The sequence below is a fragment of the Melanerpes formicivorus genome, unplaced genomic scaffold, assembly GCF_026170545.1.
Source record: "Melanerpes formicivorus ecotype bairdi unplaced genomic scaffold, bMelFor1.0.p_v2 SCAF_4, whole genome shotgun sequence".
NCBI lineage: Eukaryota > Metazoa > Chordata > Aves > Piciformes > Picidae > Melanerpes > Melanerpes formicivorus.
In genome coordinates, this window is record NW_027142356.1 from 36335146 (window position 1) to 36356966 (window position 21821).

The window sequence follows — 21821 nt, forward strand, 5'->3', positions numbered from 1 at the left end:
TCTTCCTAACATCCAGCCTAAACCTCATGACTAACTAAACCATATCTTCAAGTGCCACATCCAATCCTTATTGTAGCAGATGATCCTTAGGGTCCCTTCCAACCTGGCATTCTGTGATTCTGTGCCCATAGCATAATCTATTTCCAGAAAAGTTGCATCTAGTCAGTCAATTAAGCTACACAAACCCATTGTGAAGTCAGAGCTGATGTTGCTTTCCTGTACATGCTAGCAAGAAGCACTGCAACAGTTCCTCATCAACCCCCAGCCAAGCTAATTCCAAAGCTGAACAGCAAGTGCTATTTACCCCAGCTCCAGTGAAAGCTGCATGCCATTATACCACTACTGGGCACAAGCCAACCTCATGAAGTTCAACGAGGCCAAGTGCAAGCTTGGGATAATCCCAAGCACAGATACAGACTGGGTGAGGAGTGGCTTGAGGGCAGTCTCAAGGAGAAAAACTTGAAGGTGTCAGCTGATGATAAACCCACCATGAGCCAGCAATGGTCACTGGCAGCACAGAAGGCAGCTGTGTGCTGGCCTGCATCCAAAGCAGTGAGAGCAGCAGCAGGGGATTCTGGCCTCCCCTGAGTGATCCTGTTTTGGCAGGGAGTTTGGACTCAACCATCTCTGGAGGTCCTTTCCAATGCCTAATATGCTGTGATTCTGTGAAATGCCTTTTTGCTTCAAAATGTAAATTAATTCATTAATATGTGTTGAGAAAAAGAAAACCAATAACAAGCAAGACATAGGGATAAGAACACCTCATAAGAATGGATGGCCACAGTCTTCTGACAAAAGAACATAGAATCATGGAACCATAGAATCAACCAGGCTGGAAAAGACATCAGAGATCATCAAGTCCAACCTATTACCTAATACCTAATACCTCATGATAACTAACCATGGCTTCAAGTGCCACATCCAATCCTTTTTGAACACCTCCAGGGACAGTGACTTCACCACCTCCCTGGGCAGCACATTCCAAAGGCCAATTACTATTTCTAGCTACATAACTACATGAATTTAAAGCTCTGTGTCTTGGATAATGTACTAAAAAACAATACAAGTCTTGATTTTTGTTCATGCCTGATTCAGGTGTCAAAGGGGAAAAAAAATACATATATATTCAGTTTATGACTCTCATTCCTTGGTCTCTTCTCCCAGGCAACCAGCACCAGAACAAGAGGACACAGTCTCAAGCTGCACCAAGGGAGGTTTAGGCTGGGTGTTAGGAAGAAGTTCTTCCCAGAAAGAGAGATTGGCCATTGGAATATGCTGCCCAGGGAGGTGGTGGAGTCACTGTCCCTGAAGGTGTTCAGAAAAGGATTGGATGTGGCACTTGGAGCCATGGTTTAGTTGTTATGAGGCATCAGGTGATAGGTTGGACTTGATGATCTCTGAGGTGTTTTCCAAACTTATTCTATAGAAGAATAGAATAGAATAGAATAGAATAGAATAGAATAGAATAGAATAGAATAGAATAGAATAGAATAGAATAGAATAGAATAGAATAGAATAGAATAGAATAGACCAGACCAGGTTGGAAAAGAGCTTTGAGATCATCGAGTCCAACCTATCACCCAACACCATCTAGTCAACTAAACTATGGCACTAAGTGCTTCATCCAGACTCTTCCTGAACACCTCCAGTGATGGTGACTCCACCACCTCCCTGGGCAGCACATTCCAATGGCCAAGCTCTCTTTATATGAAGAACTTCTTCCTCACATCCAGCCTAAACCTCCCCTGGCACAGCTTGAGACTGTGTCCTCTTGTTCTGTCTCTGGTTGCTTGGGAGAAGAGACCAACCCCCACCTGGCTACAACCTCCCTTCAGGTATTATTCCTACTCTGTGAGTTGAAAACCACAGGTAACTATAGCACTAAGAAAACTAATTTCTGATGGTTTTCCTGTCACCTGCATCTAATCCTGCTATTCAAACACATGTGATGCTTCTCAGTGTTATGACCCCTTAAAAACCAAGGAAGAATTCAATAAGCTGCACAAGATGAGTTTTGCTCATAGTGCTGACACTGAATGTGTAACAATCAACACATTACTAAATGAAAGAGATTGTAATCTTGCCACTAAATGGAAGCATTACGAATCAGCCTTATTTCCCTTCATTAAAAATGCAATCAAATGCTTCTCAAATTTATCTGCTGGAGAAAACACATTCAAGGCTTATTTAATTAATGATGATCAAACTTCCTTCTCCCAATTATTTAAAGCAAGGTTGAAACAATATAACATTATGATACCATTCATTTGGGATAGCTTAGGTCAACAATATTAAGTGGAGGCCATGAGGAAAGGGATTAAAGAGCTCAAATAGAAAAGAAGCTTAATGTTAACCTAGAAGTTGAAACTACAACGTGAGGGAGTAGAAAGGGGAAAGAGAAGTAACTCCTTTCAAACAGGAAATGATAAATGCCAAGTGGTGCTTTGAGTAAGTGGGAGAATGTTTCTTTAAAAGGGACACTGCTCTAGTAGTTAGTCCCTTCCAGGACTTGGGAGCTCTCAAGAAGATTTCCTGGGCAGTGTGGTTCTGTCCTTGAGGCCATTCTACCCACTTCTCTCAAGACAGACTCATAGAATTGTCAGGGTTGGAAGGGACCTCAAGGATCAGCCAGTTCCAACCCCCCTGCCATGGGCAGGGGCACCTCACACTACAGCAGGTTTCTCACAGCCACATACAGCCTGGATGCAAAATCGTCCAGGCATGAGGCTTCCACCACCTCCCTGGGCAACCTGTGCCAGTCTTTCACCACCCTCATGGGGAACAACTTCTTCCTAACATCCAAGCTCAATCTACCCATTCCTAGTTTTGCTCCATTCCCCCCCAGTCCTATCACTCCCTAACACCCTAAAAAGCCCCTCAACAAAGTAACCCAATAAAGTACTTAATTAAAAAAACCCAATAAAGTGAACAAAAAAATATGAGCAAGAAAGATGCATGCAGGAAGAGAGACAACATCCCAGAAAAATCATCCTAGTGCTTTGTCACTGATGTGGTGTGAAACTGTTATGGACAACACAGGAACAGACAGTGCATTTTTGGAAGAGAACATGCGAGACTTATTTTGGACACACCAGTTAGAATGTCCTAAATATATAGGAGAGGGGAGAGAAAAGGGCAAAGACAAAAATATGGATGGATTTGACAGTGTACTTGCAAGGCTGGGAAACAGAAATGTGCAGTGTGATAAGGAAAATTGGTCAAGTTCACAGCAGATTTGAAGGGGGAAAAAAAAACCAAATGAAACAAACAAACAAAAACCAAACCCAACAAAACAACACAACCCAAAACCCAAATCTGCCTAACAACTGCCCAGGCAAACATGGCTAAAAGCTAGTCCAAATAAAACCACTGGTCACTTTCACCTGAATAGGATGCAGAATACAGAATTAACCAGGTTGGAAAAGACCTTTGAGATCATCAAGTCCAGCCTATCACCCAACGCCATCTAATCAACTAAACCATGGCACCAAGTGCCTCATCCAGGCTCTTCCTAAACACCTCCAGTGATGGTGACTCCACCACCTCCCTGGCAGCACATTCCAATGGCCAATCTTTCTTTCTGGGAAGTATTTCTTCCTAACATCCAGTCCAAACATCCCCTGGCAAAGCTTGAGACTGTGCCCTCTTGTTCTGGTGCTGCTTGCCTGGGAGAAGAGACCAACCCCCACCTGGCTACAACCTCCCTTCAAGAAGCTGTAGACAGCAAGGTCTCCCCTGAGCCTCCTCTTCTCCAGTCTATGCAAACTCAGCCTCTCCTCACAGGGCTGTGCTCCAGACCCCTCCCCAGCTTTGTTGCCCTTCTCTGGACATGCTCCAGCAAGTCAACATCTTTCCTAAACTGAAGAGCCCAGAACTGGACACTGGACTCAAGGTGTGGCTTAACCACTGTTGAGTGCAGGGCAGAAGGACTTCCCTGCTCCTGCTGGCCACACTGTTCCTGATCCAGGCCAGGATTCCATTGGCCCTCTTGGCTGCCTGGGCACACTGCTGACTCATGTTCAGCCTACTATCAACCAGTACCCCCAGGTCCCTTTCTGCCTGGCTGCTCTCCAGCCACTCTGACCCCAGTCTGTAGACATCAATAAAGCTGATATTCTAACCTGCAATTTTTCCACAGTGCTTTGTGTGGCACTTTCTCTACCAGGCGGGCCAGCAGACGTGTTGCTGTGCATCGTGTCTGGCCTGTGCTTTGAAGTGTTGCATGGTTGTTGCTGATGACTAATCAGATGATTTTATGCAGCATTTCTGGTGGCTGAATTCACACTGAAATTACTTGCTTTTTGTTCTGTTAGTCTAGTTTTCTTTAAAGGCAAACAATTGGATTTGAAGTTATTTAAGGAGGGATGACATTTGTTACTTTGCTTTAATATGGAGCAAAACCTTATTGGAGGAGACAAAGAATTGTTTTGCACTGCTGAAGATGTTTGGTGTTTTTACAGTACACTCTAATTGGAACTAGTGAGAGTTTTGTCCAGATCGCCAGAACAGGGTTGTTTTGAAAGAAGGGCAGCCTGCAAAGTTTAACATGGTTCAAATAATTCTGCAAATGAGAAGGTCCTTTAATTTTCAAATATATTTAGGAATGGGTTCATCTACCAAGCACCAGGATATCTGGGTAATACCAAGGTAACACATTGCAGAAAGTAATAAACATTTACTTTTTCAATAGAAACACAATCATCTTTTTCCATCCTGTGAATTTTTTTTCCCCTTAAAAGAGTTAAGGAGTGTGGCCAGCAGGTCAAGAGAAAAGATTCATTTCATGTACTCTGCTCTTGTGAGACCCCCACCTCAAATACTGCAGCCACTTCTGGTGTCCCCAGCATAAGAAGGACACAGAGCTGTTGGAATTACTCCAGAGGGGGGCCGCAAGGATGAAGAAAGGGCTGGAACACTTCTGCTATAAGGATAGGCTGAGGGAGCTGGGGTTGTCCAGCCTAGAGAAGACTGCTGGTAGAACTTGTAGCTGCCTTCCATTACCTGAAGGGATGCTACAGGAAAGCTGGAGAAGGACTTTCCATGAAAGGGTCTAGCAACAGGACAAGGGGGAAAGGTTTGAAGCTGAGGGAGAGCAGGATTAGAGTGGATCTTAGGATGAAGTTCTTCTGTACAAGGGTGGTGAGACTCTGCAATAGGCCCTGAAAGGGCTGGAACACTTCTGCTATAAGGATAGGCTGAGGGAGCTGGGGTTGTTCAGCCTAGAGAAGACTGCTGGAGGAACTTATAGCTGCCTTCCAAGACCTGAAGGGATGCTACAGAAAAGCTGCAGAGGGACTTTCCATAAGGGTGTCTAGCAACAAGATAAGGGGGAATGGTTTGAAGCTGAGGGAGAGCAGGATTAGGCTGGATCTTAGGATGAAGTTCTTCTGTACAAGGGTAGTGAGACTCTGCAATAGGCTGCCCAGGGAGACTGTGGATGCCTCCTCCCTGGGGGTGTTTAATGCCAGATTGGATGAGACCTTGGGTAACCAAGTCTAGTGGAGAGGTATCCTTGCCCATAGCAGGGGGGTTGGAGCAGACAATAATCTCTAAGGTCCCTTCCAACCTAATCCATTCTATGCTACATGGATAATTTTCTTGTATGTGCTAATTTCCCAAACCTTTGGGGCTCTCAGGAGATCTGTAATCTGCAGCTGGGAGCTGTTAGGACTACAAACACAGTAACTGGAACGGAAAAGCAAACTTCAGAAAAGCTTCCTAACGGCTTCAGCTGTTGCAAACAGCAAAGCTAATGCTATTCAGTATACTCACCAAAGACTGTCCTGGCAGGTACAGATTCTCTGTTCAGCCAGAATGACACTTGAGAGAGAATGACAGTCATGATACAGGGGAGGTAAGTCTGAATGACAAAATAGCCAATTTTCCTCTTCAGGTGAAAATGAGCTGTCATTACTGTATATTCACCTAGGTGTCACACACAAACACAAAAAAATGCAATGAAACAAAACATTATCATCTTAGAAAGTCCATTTTGTTTGGTTAAAAAGAAAGAGTCTGGTGCTTTTATGTGATCCAAATGCACAGGAAGGGTTTTGTAGCATAATCTATTTCGTCTTACAGCACATAAGAAACTTTTTGATTCCAGCTACATCTTATTCCCACTGAGCTCCAGGAAATGTCAGTGCTCAGGATCTTAAAGGACTTGTGTGTCCTGATAAGAATTGCAGTCCTGCAGGCTTCTGTATGAAAGCAACTCTTTGTGTCAACACAAAGGCACCCTGAGAACTTAATCGCCAGTCAGAAGAGGGGGGGGGGGGGAGGTCCATCACAGCCTGACACAAGTAGGCACACAGTCTAGAGTGGAGTAGAATAATTCAGTGCTTAATGCCAAAAACATAATGGAAGGCAAAAATGCTTGCATGCTTCACCATTTAATAGATGAAAGTTGTCACTTACCATAGGAAATGAAAAATTATCCCAGGCTTGGGTTACAAACATCAGGATTCAAGCCTGGGCTCCAGGCAACAATAGAAGACAGTCACTGGGGACAAGTTCGCCTCTGTTATCATCACTTATTAACCCCAAAGAACCAGTAAAGTGCTGCTATGTGTTACTTGCACCAAACATTAACAGGCTATGCCTGATATCTCACAACAGGTTTTTTCCAGTAGCCCTCTAACACCAGCAGCAGTGACCGTGGTCTTCACAGCTGAGTGCTTTCTTCATCAGAATTATCTTTTACTAACCTGTACTTGATTTAACTGTCTCTTTTCCAATTGTTTGGCCTAAAAGGTCGTACTGGTTCAACCTGGAGCCATCTGGTGCCACCTGCACTGAATCTGAAGCATTGTAAGTCCAAATGTATGTCACTTCTGAAGTTGTGTAGGCATCTGTGGGAAATAAGATAAACTGCTTTGTCAGTAATGTAAATGAAAAGGCTTCCATCCACACTCAAACAATTAGAAGAGCTACTTGTTTTTGAGAAACAATGCCTCAAAACCTCTAAATGATATGGTTAAAAACATATTTGTCCATATGGAATGGAATGGAATGGAATGGAATGGAATGGAATGGAATGGAATAGAATAGAATAGAATAGAATAGAATAGACCAGACCAGACCAGAGCAGACCAGGTTGGAAGTGACCTTTGAGATCATCAAGTCCAACCTATCACCCAACACCATCTATTCAACTAAACCATGGCACCAAGCACCCCATCCAGTCTCTACTTTCATTACAAGTACATTTTAAATCTGATACCATAACTGTAGTGAAGAGAAAAAGAAAGCCACATTTCTCTTGGGCTGTAAACATATTCCTTTGAGAAATCTCTAGAGGCCCAGGAAGAAGCTTCTTCGTGCAAGCAGCCATAATTAGATCTAGCAAGTGAGTAGCATGTAGAGATTTTTAACACTTCCCTTCTATCTTACCAGCTTCCTCCAAGAAGACCTCTACTCTAATGCAGACCAGCAGTACTGCCATTTGTCATTATTTAGAATCATGGAATCATAGAATTGTCAGGGTTGGAAGGGTCGCAAAGATCATCCAGTTCCAACCACCCTGTCATGGGCAGGGACACCTCACACTACAGCAGGTTGCTCACAGCCACATCCAGCCTGGCTGCAAACACCTCCAGGGATGAGGCTTCCACCACCTCCCTGGGCAACCTGTGCCAGTCTCTCACCACCCTCTTGCGGAAGAACTTCTTCCTAACATCCAATCTGAATCTACCCATTTCTAGTTTTGTTCCATTCCCCCCAGTCCTATCACTCCCTGACATCCTCAAAAGTCCCTCCCCAGCTTTCTTGTAGCTTCCTTCAGATACTGGAAGGCCACAATTAGGTCTTCTCGGAGCATTCTCATCTCTAGACTGAACAGCCCCAATTCCCTCAGTCTGTCCTCATAGCAGAGGAGCTCCAGCCCTCTGCTCAACCTCGTGGCCCTTCTCTGGACACCTTCCAGCACCTCCAGATCCCCATACTCTCCTGTGTTGGTTAGACACCTATTGAACCTATTGAAAGCTATAGCTTCTCCAATGCATTCAGATTGGCTTTTGTGCATGTAAACAAACCAAAAATAAATCTGAGGCATCTGTACAGGTCAACAATCTTCCTAGCAATGTAAGATTAGCAGCCCATGAGGAGCTGTGACAAATGTGTGGCAGGCTTGCCTTAGCTAAACCAAACTCCTCAAGGCAAGTGTCTTGCTTATTTTCACCACTATTCATCATTCAAATTCTGGAATAAAAGATGAAAGATGTCTAGAAGAGTTCTAGGTAAAGAGATAAAATGAGTGTGAAGCTTTTCAGAATAGAATAGGAATAGGAATAGGAATAGGAATAGGAATAGGAATAGGAATAGGAATAGGAATAGGAATAGGAATAGGAATAGGAATAGACCAGACCAGACCAGGTTGGAAGAGACCTTCAAGATCATCACGTCCAACCCATCAACCAATCCAACCCACCTAAACAACTAACCCATGGCACCAAGCACCCCATCAAGTCACCTCCTGAACACCTCCAGTGATGGTGACTCCACCACCTCCACGGGCAGCCCATTCCAATGGGTAATCACTCTCTCTGTATAAAACTTCCTCCTACATCCAGCCTAAACCTCCCCTGGCGCAGCCTGAGACTGTGTCCTCTTGTTCTGGTACTGGATGCCTGGCAGAAGAGACCAACCTCCACCTGGCTACAACCTCCCTTCAGGTAGTTGTAGAGAGCAATAAGGTCACCCCTGAGTCTCCTCTTCTGCAGGCTAAGCAGCCCCAGCTCCCTCAGCCTCCCCTCATAGGGCTTGTGTTCCAAACCCCTCACCAACTTCGTTGCCCTTCTCTGGACTTGTTCCAGCAAGTCAACATCCTTTCTAAACTGAGGGGCCCAGAGCTGGACACAGTACTCAAGGTGCAGCCTAACCAGTGCAGTGTACAGGGGGCAGAATGACCTCCCTGCTCCTGCTGGCCACACTGTTCTTGATGAACAGAAATAAGCCTCCTGGATGTGCCCATAGGCTGGATCACAGGTGACTAGGGGGGGAATGAAAAACAGCTGTTCTAAACCCACTTTGCTCACAGTTTGAATTCTCCTGTTTGCTAGAAAACTAGAAACCAGGGGAAAAGAACAAACAACAAATTAGTATGGGGGAAAAAAAAAACCACTCAACAAAACAAATGAGAGAAGGGGGGAAACAAGCAGAAAGGAACTGTTCACATGAAGTCTAATGCACCTAGTCAGAAGGGTTTCCAACATAGGGATGCAAATGAAGTCATACTATCAAGTAGCCTCTTGGCCTGGGAAGTGCCAATTTCATCATTGCAAGTCTTTTTAAGTTGTTTTGAGGCTACATATGAGGCCTCTTTAACTCCCACACCTTATAAATCAAACACACCTTTCTGCACACATGTATGTAAATATTATTAGTCAGTAGCTGATTTCAGCTCACATCTCTGGTGTGGGCTAGTTAAGCTGTATTATGTATATGTAATATTTAAGGGGGAGGAAAAAGGTTTCATGACAGAAATATTATTAAATAGAATGGTTTTATAGTTCCATAGCTAAGATTTCCCTCTGCTGTGAAAACATTCTCCCAAAACACAGGCTTGATTGAATTAGCTCCAGAGGCTCTCCAGAACCTCTCTCCAAGGTTCTGGAGAGAGGACTATGTTCATGACAATGACAATGTTCATCTGATGTCCTCAGTGGCAGCAGATCACCTGTTTTGTAACCTGTTGTGGCTGTAATTAATGCAAATTCAGCCAGGATGTGAAGGTATCAACCAGTTTCCTCAAAAAAAAAATAAAGCACCTTTCTTTTCCTGGGCCCAGCAGAGAGCACAGGCTGCAGCCAAAGTAGAAGAGGAACCCTTTTAGTGTACAAGATGTAGGCAAAATGATGTGATCCTAATTCACAAAGAAAAATAATCAGGGCTGTATTGTAGTTAAATGAAGTTATGCTGCTGTTAAAATCAGACTAATGTGATCAAAGCCCACCTGTCTATAGCATGAGTGGAATTATTTCTCACCAGAAGCCATTAGTTAAGTTAATTGACTGAGAATGTAAAAAACAGCATCATCAACAATGAAGGGGAAATAAACATTTCAGTTAGTGAAAACAACATTAATGTAAGTCCTTAATCTGCTCTTCATTAATACCACACAGGCCAGGTGCACCCAATTCTGCACTCATCAATATGGTTTGCATGCTGGAATTAGATCAGCACAGTGCCAGATAAGGTGCAAGAAAGTCAAGAGTGGAGTCAAGAAAGCTTTAAAACACATTAGCAGACGCAACACTGAGAGAGAAAAGAGTTTTTGCTGTGTCAGCAGAGGATTTTACTTTCTTTTAAAGCGCCATCCTGTGTTTTCAAACAAAGCTTTCCTGAAGCAAAGTCACGCTGAGCAGTGTGAGGTATCCACCAGTCAAAAGCTGGACTCCTTGTTGCATACTTACAGCTGCCAAATTTCAGTGGGCACGAGTGAGCATCCATGGGGAAGTCCTCCAAGTGCATTGGACATTCAGCTTGGACTGTAAGCCTAAAAGGCATTTAAGTCAGTTAGAAGGACAAGAAAATCAATTCCACAGAAACGGACAGAGTTCATGCCGACTTAGGAGATGAAACTGAAATGTTATATTAAACTAATTAAAATTTAAATCAGCTCCTGCTCCTTGCCTTTTATGTGTTCCTTTGGAAGGCATTGACTTATCACATCAAAAAACCTGCAAGAGCTGACCTCGAAGCTATGAGCAAAGGCCATTTAAATGAAAAGATAAATTATGTAGCTGCAGGTTGTTAAGAACAGTCATTTTACTCTCATAATATCCTGAGGTACCTGTGTGATTATATAGCTCTCAAAGGCTCATTACAGAGGCACCTACAATGCAGTTAATCTGACAAAGGACTGTGCTCCATAGTTTTCTGAATTTCCCTTTATTTTTTTACAGTTTAAATGGAAGATGTAGGGAAAAAAATAACATCTGTGTTCTTTCAAAGATTGCTCTAACTCATTCTCAGTGAATGTTGTGATTCTTATTTTATGTATAGGCAGGGCAGTATCATAGAATCAGAGAATTGTCAGGGTTGCAAGGGACCTCAAGGACAATCCAGTCCCAACCCCTCTGCTGTGGGCAGGGCCACCTCACACTACAGCAGGTTGCTCACAGCCACATCCAACCTGGCTACAAACACCTCCAGGGATGAAGCTTCCACCACCTGCCTGGGCAACCTGTGGCAGTGTGTCACCACCCTCATGGGGAGGAACTTCTTCCTAACATCCAATCTCAATATACCCATTTCTAGTTTTGCTCCATTCCCTCTAGTCCTATCCTAAAGAAAAGGAAAGAGAGAGAGAAAGAGGGGGAGAGAAAGAGGGGGAGAGAAAGAGGGGGAGAGAAAGAGGGGGAGAGAAAGAGGGGGAGAGAAAGAGGGGGAGAGAAAGAGGGGGAGAGAAAGAGGGGGAGAGAAAGAGGGGGAGAGAAAGAGGGGGGAGAGAAAGAGGGGGAGAGAAAGAGGGGGAGAGAAAGAGGGGGAGAGAAAGAGGGGGAGAGAAAGAGGGGGAGAGAAAGAGGGGGAGAGAAAAAGGGGGGAGAAAGAGGGGGGGAGAAAGAGGGGGGAAGAAAGAGGGGGGAAGAAAGAGGGGGGGAGAAAGAGGGGGGGAGAAAGAGGGGGGGAGAAAGAGGGGGGGAGAAAGAGGGGGGGAGAAAGAGGGGGAGAGAAAGAGGGGAAGAGAAAGAGGGGAAGAGAAAGAGGGGGAGAGAAAGAGGGGGAGAGAAAGAGGGAGTTGACCAGAAATCAGGCTTCAGGGATGCTGTTGTGGCTCCATGGGGAAAAAAAATGCTTAATACACATTTGTTCACATTTTGGGCCATACTTAGGTTGTGGATTTCGTGTTTATATCCACAACAAGTTCAATGTATTAAAGAATCCCAAAGAAACAGAATGAAAACTGGGGGGGGGGGTCTGGAAAGAGGGGTACAAAATTGTGGTACTCACGTGGGTGACATTAGTGCAACAAGAATACCCACAGGAGACATTCATCTTACAAAAATGCTGCTTATGCCAATGCACACATGGTAGTTGTAACGATTTTGAGGCCTCATTAACCCTTTTCTAAGCAAATGTAATCCATTTTGTCAGCTAAATGTTTTATCTCAGCTGCTCATCATGAACAGGATGCAAGCATTAAAACTCTAAGTAAAATACTATAGAGAAATATAAAGGGGCAGTTATTACAGAGGGAAAATGATTTTTTCCCTGTGGCTCTTGCTGGAGAGATTTTGAGGCCTCATTAACCCTTTTCTAGGCAAATGTAATCCATTTTGTCAGCTAAATGTTTTATCTCAGCTGCTCACCATGTGCAGGATGCAAGAATCAAAACTCTAAGTATAATACTGTGGAGAAATATGAAGGGACAGTTATTACAGAGGGAAAATGATATTTTCCCTGTAGCTCTTGCTGGAAAGATTTTGAGGCCTCATTAACCCTTTTCTAGGCAAATGTAATCCATTTTGTCAGCTAAATGTTTTATCTCAGCTGCTCATCATGATCAGGATGCAAGCATTAAAACTCTAAGTAGAATACTGGAAGGAAATATAAAGGGACAGAGGAAAAAGCTATTTTCCCTGTGGTTCTTGCTGGAAAGATTTTGAGGCCTCATTAACCCTTTTTCTTCTTTCTGTTTAATTACCACTGCTCTTAATAATACATTTGCTTCTAGTAGTAGTAAATTTGTCAGTATAATGGGCACAGTAACAGCTTCTATGTTAATATGGGGTTAGTCAAATGAGTATTCTTAGCAGTCCTTACACAATGCTTTCCACCTGAAAGTCCCCAAGCACTTTATGCAGGTGCTCAGTGCCTTTTAGTACCTTACAGAGGTGGAAAACTCAGGAACACGTAGGAAAACTGATCTAGCTCATAATCAACCAAGAGACTTTAACAGACCTGGAAGCAAAAAGCACCATTGCCAAGCTTGCTTTCTGCTGAAACAGAAATGAAACAAAGGAGAGTCCTGCTGGAACGTTATTTAATGGTTCCCTGGGGAAAACACGCCGAGTAAAAGCTTGAGCAGAGAGCAGAAGGCTTACCTCATGGTGTACAAGAGGGTCCCATCATCTTGGATCCGGAGAAGCTTGTTTGGCATTGTCATGTTATGAGCCACTGACTTCTTCCCATTGTGAAAAAACGTATCTGGGGTCCAGATTTTGCTGGCCATTAAGTTGTTCAACCGGAGAATGTTCATGGGGCCCTTAAACTTTAATCGCTCATCCTTCCACCTCTGGCGGAAGAAAACATCTATCGTGTACTCCTGCCACGAAACAAACAGAGGCTTTTTGTGACACACTGAGCTGCTTCTGGAGGCTCACAGTATCACAGCACATTAGAGGTTGGAAGGGACCTCCAGACATCACTGAGTCCCTGCCAAAAGGAGGGTCACTTAGGGTAGTCCACACAGGAATGCATCCAGATGGGTTTTGAATGTGCCCAGGGGAGTGTGCTGCCCAGGGAGGTGGTGGAGTCCCCAGCACTGCAGGTGTTTAGGAAGAGACTGGATGAGGTGCTTGGTGCCGTGGTTTAGTTGATTAGATGGTGCCCCTGTACACTGCACTGGTTAGGCCGCACCTCGAGTACTGTGTCCAGTTCTGGGTCCCTCAGTTTAGGAAGGAGGTTGACTTGCTGGAACGAGTCCAGAGAAGGGCAATGAAGTTGGTGAGGGGTTTGGAACACAAGCCCTGTGAGGAAAGACTGAGGGAGCTGGGATTACTTAGCCTGGAGAAGAGGAGACTCAGGGGTGACCATATTGCTCTCTACAACTACCTTAAGAGGGGTTGTAGACAGGCAGAGGTCGGTCTCTTCTCCCAGGCAACCAGTACCAGAACAAGAGGACACAGTCTCAGGCTGTGCCAGGAGAGGTTTAGGCTGGAGGTGGGGAGAAAGTTTTACACAGAGAGAGTGATTGCCAGTTGGAATGGGCTGCCTGGGGAGGTGGTGGAGTCACCATCACTGGAGGTGTTCAGGAGGAGACTTGATGGGGTGCTTGGTGCCATGGGTTAGTTGATTAGGTGGTGTTGGTTGATAGGTTGGACACGATGATCTTGAAGGTCTCTTCCAACCTCGTCTCATCTATTCTATTCTATTCCATTCCATTCCATTCCATTCCATGGAGCTTGCATGAAGCTCATTGCATGCAGGAACATGAAAACAGTTACTCATGCACGGGAAAGCCTCTCTAACCAGAATAAGTGAGAAGTCTTCTGTGAGAGTCATCACTGATGATCATGAGGATTATTTTTTCAAGCCATCATCACTGACATTTAAATAAACCAAACCAACTCCATGTAACTTTTCCATCCTCCCTGCTCATGCAACTGGCTAGTGCTCTTTAAAGCTTAAAAGTATTGCACATGCACCTGAACTAGATGATTCTCGAGGTCCCCTCCAGCCTACCAATTGATTCTATGATCATGTATTCACTTTTAAATACAGAAGTAAAGTCTGCCAGATATGACCTTTTTTTGCTGTAAAGAATACGTAGTAGATTTCTAGGGAATGGTAGCATGAATTTTCCTCTATCTGAAGAGCTCATTTTGAGCCTTGTATTTCTGCTTCTGCCTGCCAGCTTCAGTCATTTTTGTCTAAGCATTTAATCTAAACATGAAGCATTTGGGGGAAAAAAAAAAGCCTGGAAAAATGTGCTCAAGCAGCTTGAATGATGGTGCCTAGGGAAGAGAATGTCTCCCTGTTCAGACCCATTTAAGAAAAGGACCTTCTCTGAATGATTATCTCTCTCTTTCTTTCCACAGACATGGGGTAGAGTGAACTCTGAGTCCAAAATAAGCGTGTGGAGGGCTAAGAGAGGACTGTGAAAGATACAAAGAGGGATTACTTGGTAAACAGGCTCCAGGATGTTATTCACACTGCTGCCACTGAAAATGCAAACACTTCTCATTACCCAGACATGGAGAAGGAACAACCCTGAAACACAATGGATGCCTGGTGCCAGGGACAGGAATCCAAACAGGAGGCACGCTGACAGCCATTGTCAGTGAAGGGCTTGGACACAATCTCTGACAAATCAATCTCCAATACTGATCCACTTAGCAGGATGCTGCCCAGGGGAACAAGCCTTCCCAGCAGAATAAATGGACAGAAATTCAGCAAGAGGGCATGTGAAATATTCTCTTTAAAAGTTCAGCCTATGGATTGAACTACAAATACAATGACCTGCATCTGGGGAGGAACAATAACTGCACCAGAACAGGATGGGAGCTGATCTGCTGGAAGGCAGCCCTTTGGGGAGGGACCTGGGAGTCCTGGTGGATCACAAGTTATCCATGGGACAGCAATCATAGTATCACCAAGGTGCCCTGGTGCCCAAGAAGGCCAATGGGATCCTGGGGTGCATTAAGAAGAGTGTGTCCAGCACACTCCTCCCCCTCTGCTCTGCCCTGGTGAGACCTCATCTAGAGTACTGCACTCAGTTTTGGGCTCCCCAGTTCAAGAGGGACAGGGATCTGCTGGAGAGGGTCCAGCAGAGGGCTACAAGGATGATTAGGGGACTGGAGCACTGCCCTGTGAGGAGAGGCCGAGGACCTGGGGCTGTTCAGTCTGGAGAAGAGAAGGCTCCCAGGTGACCTCATTGCGGCCTTCCAGTACCTGAAGGGGGCCTACAGGAAGGCTGGGGAGGGACTTCTCAGGATCTCAGGTAGTGATAGGACTAGGGGGAATGGAATGAAGCTGGAGGTGGGGAGATTCAGGCTGGAGGTGAGGAGGAAGTTCTTCCCCATGAGAGTGGTGAAGCCCTGGAATGGGTTGTCCAGGGAGGTGGTTGGGGCCCCATCCCTGGAGGTGCTTAAGAGCAGGCTGGATGAGGCTCTGGCCAGGCTGATCTAGTGTGGGGTGTCCCTGCCCATGGCAGGGGGGTTGGAACTAGATGATCCTTGTGGTCCCTTCCAACCCTGACTGATACTGTGATAGCTGAGTATGACCATGACCAGAGAGAAATGTTCAAGTTTCTTGACTCTAGAGTGGAACAAAAAGAGAGCTATCATCAAGAAAGTATGAAAAATTATTGTGTGGAAACAAATGGGGAAAACCAAAGATGTAACCACAGTAAACAGAACTCCCCACAGACAGTGAGAAGCTAAGGCTGCAAGCTGAAACACAAAGCTTTCAGAAGGTTTGTTCACTTTAACATTCAAGCACCAGCAGTTCAGGTCCTGCCACCTACTAACTGTGTGTTGTAGGAAAGCAGGAAAGACTGTTCCCAGTGACAGTAAGAAAGCAAACTGTGAGGCAAAATGTAGGGAAATCTTGGCAAGGATTTCTTCACTGCATACCTTAAAAAGCTCTCAGAGCCTAAATGCTTCATTTTGCATAGAGAAACTATTGCTTAAGGAGCAAAACATGTTTGGCTTTTTGCCTTTTTGTTGTTGCTTGTGGTGGTTTGGTTTTCTATTTTGTTTTGTTTGGGGCTTGTTTGGTTTGGGGCTTTTGGTTTTGGTTTTAGCTTCTGCATTTGTATTCTGGTTTTGTTTTGTGTAGTTTTCTATCAAGAGCATCAGCACTCAAGGCCATCAGGGAAATTTTAGAAGCCAAAGTGTCAGGAGAGCCTATTAAAAACAAAAAACAAGCCTGGGAAAAAGCTGTAAAAGGAGAAAGAGGAAGAGAAGAGAAGAGGAAGAGAAGAGGAAGAGAAGAGGAAGAGAAGAGGAAGAGAAGAGGAAGAGAAGAGGAAGAGAAGAGGAAGAGAAGAGGAAGAGAAGAGGAAGAGAAGAGGAAGAGAAGAGGAAGAGAAGAGGAAGAGAAGAGGAAGAGAAGAGGAAGAGAAGAGGAAGAGAAGAGGAAGAGAAGAGGACCAGACCAGGTTGGAAGAGACCTTCAAGATCATCATGTCCAACCTATCATCCAACACCATCTATCAACTAAACCATGGCACCAAGCACCCTATCAGGTCTCCTCCTAAACACCTCCAATGATGGGGACTCCATCACCTCCCTGGGCAGCATGTTCCAATGGCTAATTACTCTTTCTGGGAAGAACTTTCTCCCCACCTCCAGCCTAAACCTCCCCTGGCACAGCTTGAGACTGTGTCCTCTTGTTCTGGTGCTGCTTGCCTGGAAGAAGAGACCAACCCCCTCCTGGCTACAACCTCCCTTCAGGTAGTTGTAGACAGCAATAAGGTCTCCCCTGAGCCTCCTCTTCTCCAGGCTAAGCAACCCCAGCTCCCTCAGCCCCTCTTCATAGGGCTTGTGTTCCAAACCCCTCACCAGCCTCGTTGCCCTCGTAGCCTCTTGTATCATAATTCAGCCTCAGAATTTGTCAGAAGATTCAGGTAGGCTTTGTTACTCAACTGCTGAGTTCAATTTGGGGGTAGTTTGTTTTTCTAAACAATGCAGCTTTTCTTCTCCCAGGCTAATGTCAGAATACATTTGTGTCACTGATCTGTTTGGAAGGCTATAAGGCACAGCATCATCCTACTGAACCTAAGCATTTCAGAGGAATAACAGCTCAAAAAGACACAACAGTGCAAGTCAAATCTGTTTGATCCCATGTTTTGGTTTGCTTTCCTTGATTCTCATTAGTTTGCAAAATGAAGTTGACATTTTCTCTTGTATATTGGCATTTCCTTGGACAGTAAAACTCTGTGGCTGACACACAACAGCACTTTTAGAGGACAGCTGATATAGATACAGCAATATTTTCGTCACAGCAGTTCATTTGAAGTGCAGTTTGCAGCACAGTTCTGGCCAAGAGTCAACAGATTTGGGAGCTATTTGGGGCAGAACAGAGAGTGTAGCATCTTTTAAACTTAGTCATAATGTTAGGCCACAAGAAAGATGGAAAGGTTTTGACTCTTAAAACGCATTTAGACAAGACAAAACAACAAAAAACTAATGGCTTTTCCTTCCTAAATTCTCCAATGACTGCTTCAGCTAGAAAGACTCCCCCTTGTCCCATTGATAACCTTTAGAAGAAACCTTTAGAATAAACCAAACCAGGTTGGAAGAGACCTTCAAGATCATCATGTCCAACCCATCAACCAATCCAACCCACCCAAACAGCTAACCCTTGGCACCAAGCACCCCATCAAGTCTCCTCCTGAACACCTCCAATGACGGCGACTCCACCACCTCCCTGGGCAGCCCATTCCAATGGCCAATCACACTCTCTGTGTAGAACTTCTTCCTAACATCCAACCTGAACCTCCCCTGGCACAGCCTGAGACTGTGTCCTCTTGTTCTGGTACTGGGTGCCTGGGAGAAGAGACCATCATCCGCCTGTCTACAACCTCCCTTCAGGCAGTTGTAGAGAGTGATAAGGTCACCCCTGAGTCTCCTCTTCTCCAGGCTGAGCAACCCCAGCTCCCTCAGTCTTTCCTCATAGGGCTTGTGTTCCAAACCCCTCACCAACTTTGTTGCTCTTTGTTGCTACACATGCTTGTGAAAAGTCCCTCTCCAGCCTTCCTGTGGGATCCCTTCAGGTATTGACAGGCAGTTCTGAGGTTCCCCTGTGGTCTTCTGCTACCTAGGCTGAAAGAGTACTTGTGGTCAACACTGTGTCACCTTCATGTTCGAAAGAATATGTGATCATTTGGAAGCTACTCTTTCAGACCTCACATGTTGGAATTTTCTCATTGACTGCTCACATGTGGCAAAATGATTTCATAATTATCAACTGAACAAGCTAAATTAACACTGAAATCTGTAGTAGGAAGCATTAAACTGCTGTTACTTACCTGCCTACTAATCTGGAAACAGACCTACCCCTTCCAAACGCAGCTGCGTTCTGTCCTGTTTCTATCAACACCTCTGCACAGAGCTGTTGGAGCTGTAGCAATAAACCACCTGGCCCCTCACTGTGCTGCAGTATCTGTCTGTGCACAGGGACACACAGAGGTCTCCACACATTTACACATTGATGTCAAAACTGTTTCAGGAGCTAAGGATTAGGCTCAGGAAGCTCTGCATTAAATTCCCACTTGAGAACAGGTGACTTGCACAGCTTTGGGTAAGCCTCCTTGTGCCTCAGCACTGTATCTTTAAAACCAGGTTGATATCATCTCCTCCTTTCACAGGAATACTGAAAGTGAAGTCTGTGAAGTCTGCCCCTGTACTCAGCACTGGTTAGGACACACCTTGAGTCCTGTGTCCAGTTCTGGGCTCCTCAGTTTATGAAGGACATGAACATGTCCAGAGAAGGGCAATGAGGCTGGGGAGAGGTTTTGAGCACAAGCCCTGTGAGGAGAGGCTGAGGGAGCTGGGGGTGTTTAGCCTGGAGAAGAGGAGGCTCAGGGGAGACCTTCTTGCTCTCTACAACTCCCTGAAGGGAGGTTGTAGCCAGGTGGGGGTTGGTCTCTTCTCCCAGGCAACCAGCACCAGAACAAGAGGACACAGTCTTAAGCTGTGCCAGGGGAGGTTTAGGCTGGAGGTGGGGAGAAAGTTCTTCCCAGAAAGAGAGATTGGCCATTGGGATGTGCTGCCCAGGGAGGTGATGGAGTCCCTGTCCCTGGATGTATTCAAAAAAGGATTGGTTGTGGCACTTGGAGCCATGCTTTAGCTGTCATGAGATGTTAGGTATTAGGTAATGGGTTGGACTTGATGATCTCTGAGGTCTTTTCTAACCTGTTTGATTCTATGATTCTATGAAGTCATGAGCTACTTGACTAACAAAGTCAAGATGTTCAAATCACCTTTGTATCCAGCTGTGCATGCTTGGTTTTTTTATAATTAGCAATCAAGTCAGAATCATTTCAGAAACTTAAAATTAGGGAAAACTCCACAAAATAATCAGTGATATATAATACAGTGATTAAAAACCCAAAGAAATAAATGTCTATGTCATTGAGGTGCTGGAGTGGTTCCACAAAAAGTCTGGGGAACAGGTCTGGTGAGGAGCAGCTGAGGGACCTGGAGTTGTTTAGTCTGGAGAAGAAGAGGCTGAGGGGAGACCTCATTGGAGAATAGAAGTTTAAAGGAAGTCAATTGTACATATCTCACAACATTTACCATATATGTAAAGAAAAAAATCAGAAACTCACCATATCAGTATCTGAAACAGGTCCAAAACTGGTCACATAGATGTTAGTGAAGACTTCAGTAATACTATCTGATGTAAAGAGAAAAAAAAACCAAGCAAATATGTTAATTTTATAGCACTTCTTCAAACTCTTTGTGCCAAATTATTGGCCATTTTGAACAACTCTCTCCCCTTATTTACTTCTCCTAACCAGTATCCCCTTGTGAACACTGCTGGTCTCCCCCCCCAACTTCACACAGAGGTGATCACAGAGTCACAGAATGTTAGGGTTTGGAGAAGACCTCTAGAGATCATCTAGCCCAAACCCCTTGCCAAAGCAGGATCACCTAGAGCAGGCCACAGAAGAATGCATCCAGGCAGGCTATCAGATGAGAGGTTGCCCCATCAAGCAGTTGCTTTCAGTTAAAGGACTATGGAACCCACAGCAACCACACACAGGTTTCCCATTTCTCTCCATCAGCAAAAGCAACCACTCTGTCCTGGTGGTAACACAGTAGTGCAGTTCTAGACACAGTATGCCTTTGCTGCAGAGGTGTTACCTCTGTTGCTGCTGATAGTTCCTGTTAAAGCCTGTAGTGGGTTGAAATTTCCCCCTTTCTTCCCCCCTCCCAACATTAACTTTGCCAGACCAGCTCAGCTGGAAGCAACTGAAAGTTATATTTACAAGCAAAGCTACAATGGAATGCAATGAAGATGTACAATATTTTACAGATATCTACAACATTTTCCTGATATTTACAATTAACAAACAACATGAGAAACCCCCTGGTCAGAGACCAGGAGAGCTGTCCCTCTGTCCCCCCAATCCCTGTCCAAAAGGGAGAAAGGAGCAGAGAAAAAAGTAGCTCTTAGACTTAACCAAAACAATGAAGTCAAGGACAAGCAGAAGCAGATTAGTCTCCCTTCAGAGCATGGGGAGAGGGAGAGGGAGAGGGAGAGGGAGAGGGAGAGGGAGAGGGAGAGGGAGAGGGAGAGGGAGAGGGAGAGGGAGAGGGAGAGGGAGAGGGAGAGGGAGAGGGAGAGGGAGAGGGAGAGGGAGAGGGAGAGGGAGAGGGAGAGGGAGAGGGAGAGGGAGAGAAGAAGGGAGGGGAGAGGGAGAGAAGAAGGGAGGGGAGAGGGAGAGAAGAAGGGAGGGGAGAGGGAGAGAAGAAGGGAGGGGAGAGGGAGAGAAGAAGGGAGGGGAGAGGGGGGAGGGGAGGGGGGGAGAGGAGAGGGAGAGGAGAGGGAGAGGAGAGGGAGAGGAGAGGGAGAGGAGAGGGAGAGGAGAGGGAGAGGAGAGGGAGAGGAGAGGGAGAGGAGAGGGAGAGGAGAGGGAGAGGAGAGGGAGAGGAGAGGGAGAGGAGAGGGAGAGGAGAGGGAGAGGAGAGGGAGAGGAGAGGGAGAGGAGAGGGAGAGGAGAGGGAGAGGAGAGGGAGAGGAGAGGGAGAGGGAGAGAAGAAGGGAGGGGAGAGGGAGGGGAGAGGATTGTTTTGGTACAGCAAATCTTACAGCAGATATTTCTCCAATTAAACTGTTTAGAATCTTTGGTTTTCCTTATCACACCCAGTAGTGACTTATTTACATTGTCCTACTTTTCTGCTCAAAATCTGTAACAAAATTTTAAAGGCATGGCCTAAAACTACCACAAAGCCTCTCTAGTCCTATCCTGAATAGCTTTTTCAAAGCCAAAGACAAGAAAAAGCTTCCAAAGCAATTACTGACTCCACCAAATGCAGCACTGGACAGCATCATACTTTAGAGCTGGGTATGTTTACAAGTGGCACATATCTTAACATAATAGTTCCTTCCCTTCACACACTATGCTCCTGATGCATTGTTGTGGT

The 21821-nt window shown here is 45.2% G+C and overlaps 1 protein-coding gene across 5 annotated transcripts in view; it reads right to left on the minus strand.

The window, feature by feature from the left end:
- The window catches only part of GABRA2 (gamma-aminobutyric acid type A receptor subunit alpha2), a 78379-nt gene that overhangs the window by 20493 nt on the left and 36065 nt on the right, over positions 1 to 21821 (minus strand). For all 5 annotated transcript variants that reach the window (XM_068137638.1, XM_068137642.1, XM_068137641.1 and 2 more), the window contains exons 4-8: positions 20000 to 20067; positions 13047 to 13267; positions 10413 to 10495; positions 6708 to 6851; positions 5773 to 5925 (exon numbers count right to left, since the gene is read on the minus strand). In XM_068137638.1, coding sequence (XP_067993739.1) covers positions 5773 to 5925; positions 6708 to 6851; positions 10413 to 10495; positions 13047 to 13267; positions 20000 to 20067 — 669 coding nt within the window. The remainder of the gene's footprint in view (positions 1 to 5772; positions 5926 to 6707; positions 6852 to 10412; positions 10496 to 13046; positions 13268 to 19999; positions 20068 to 21821) is intronic.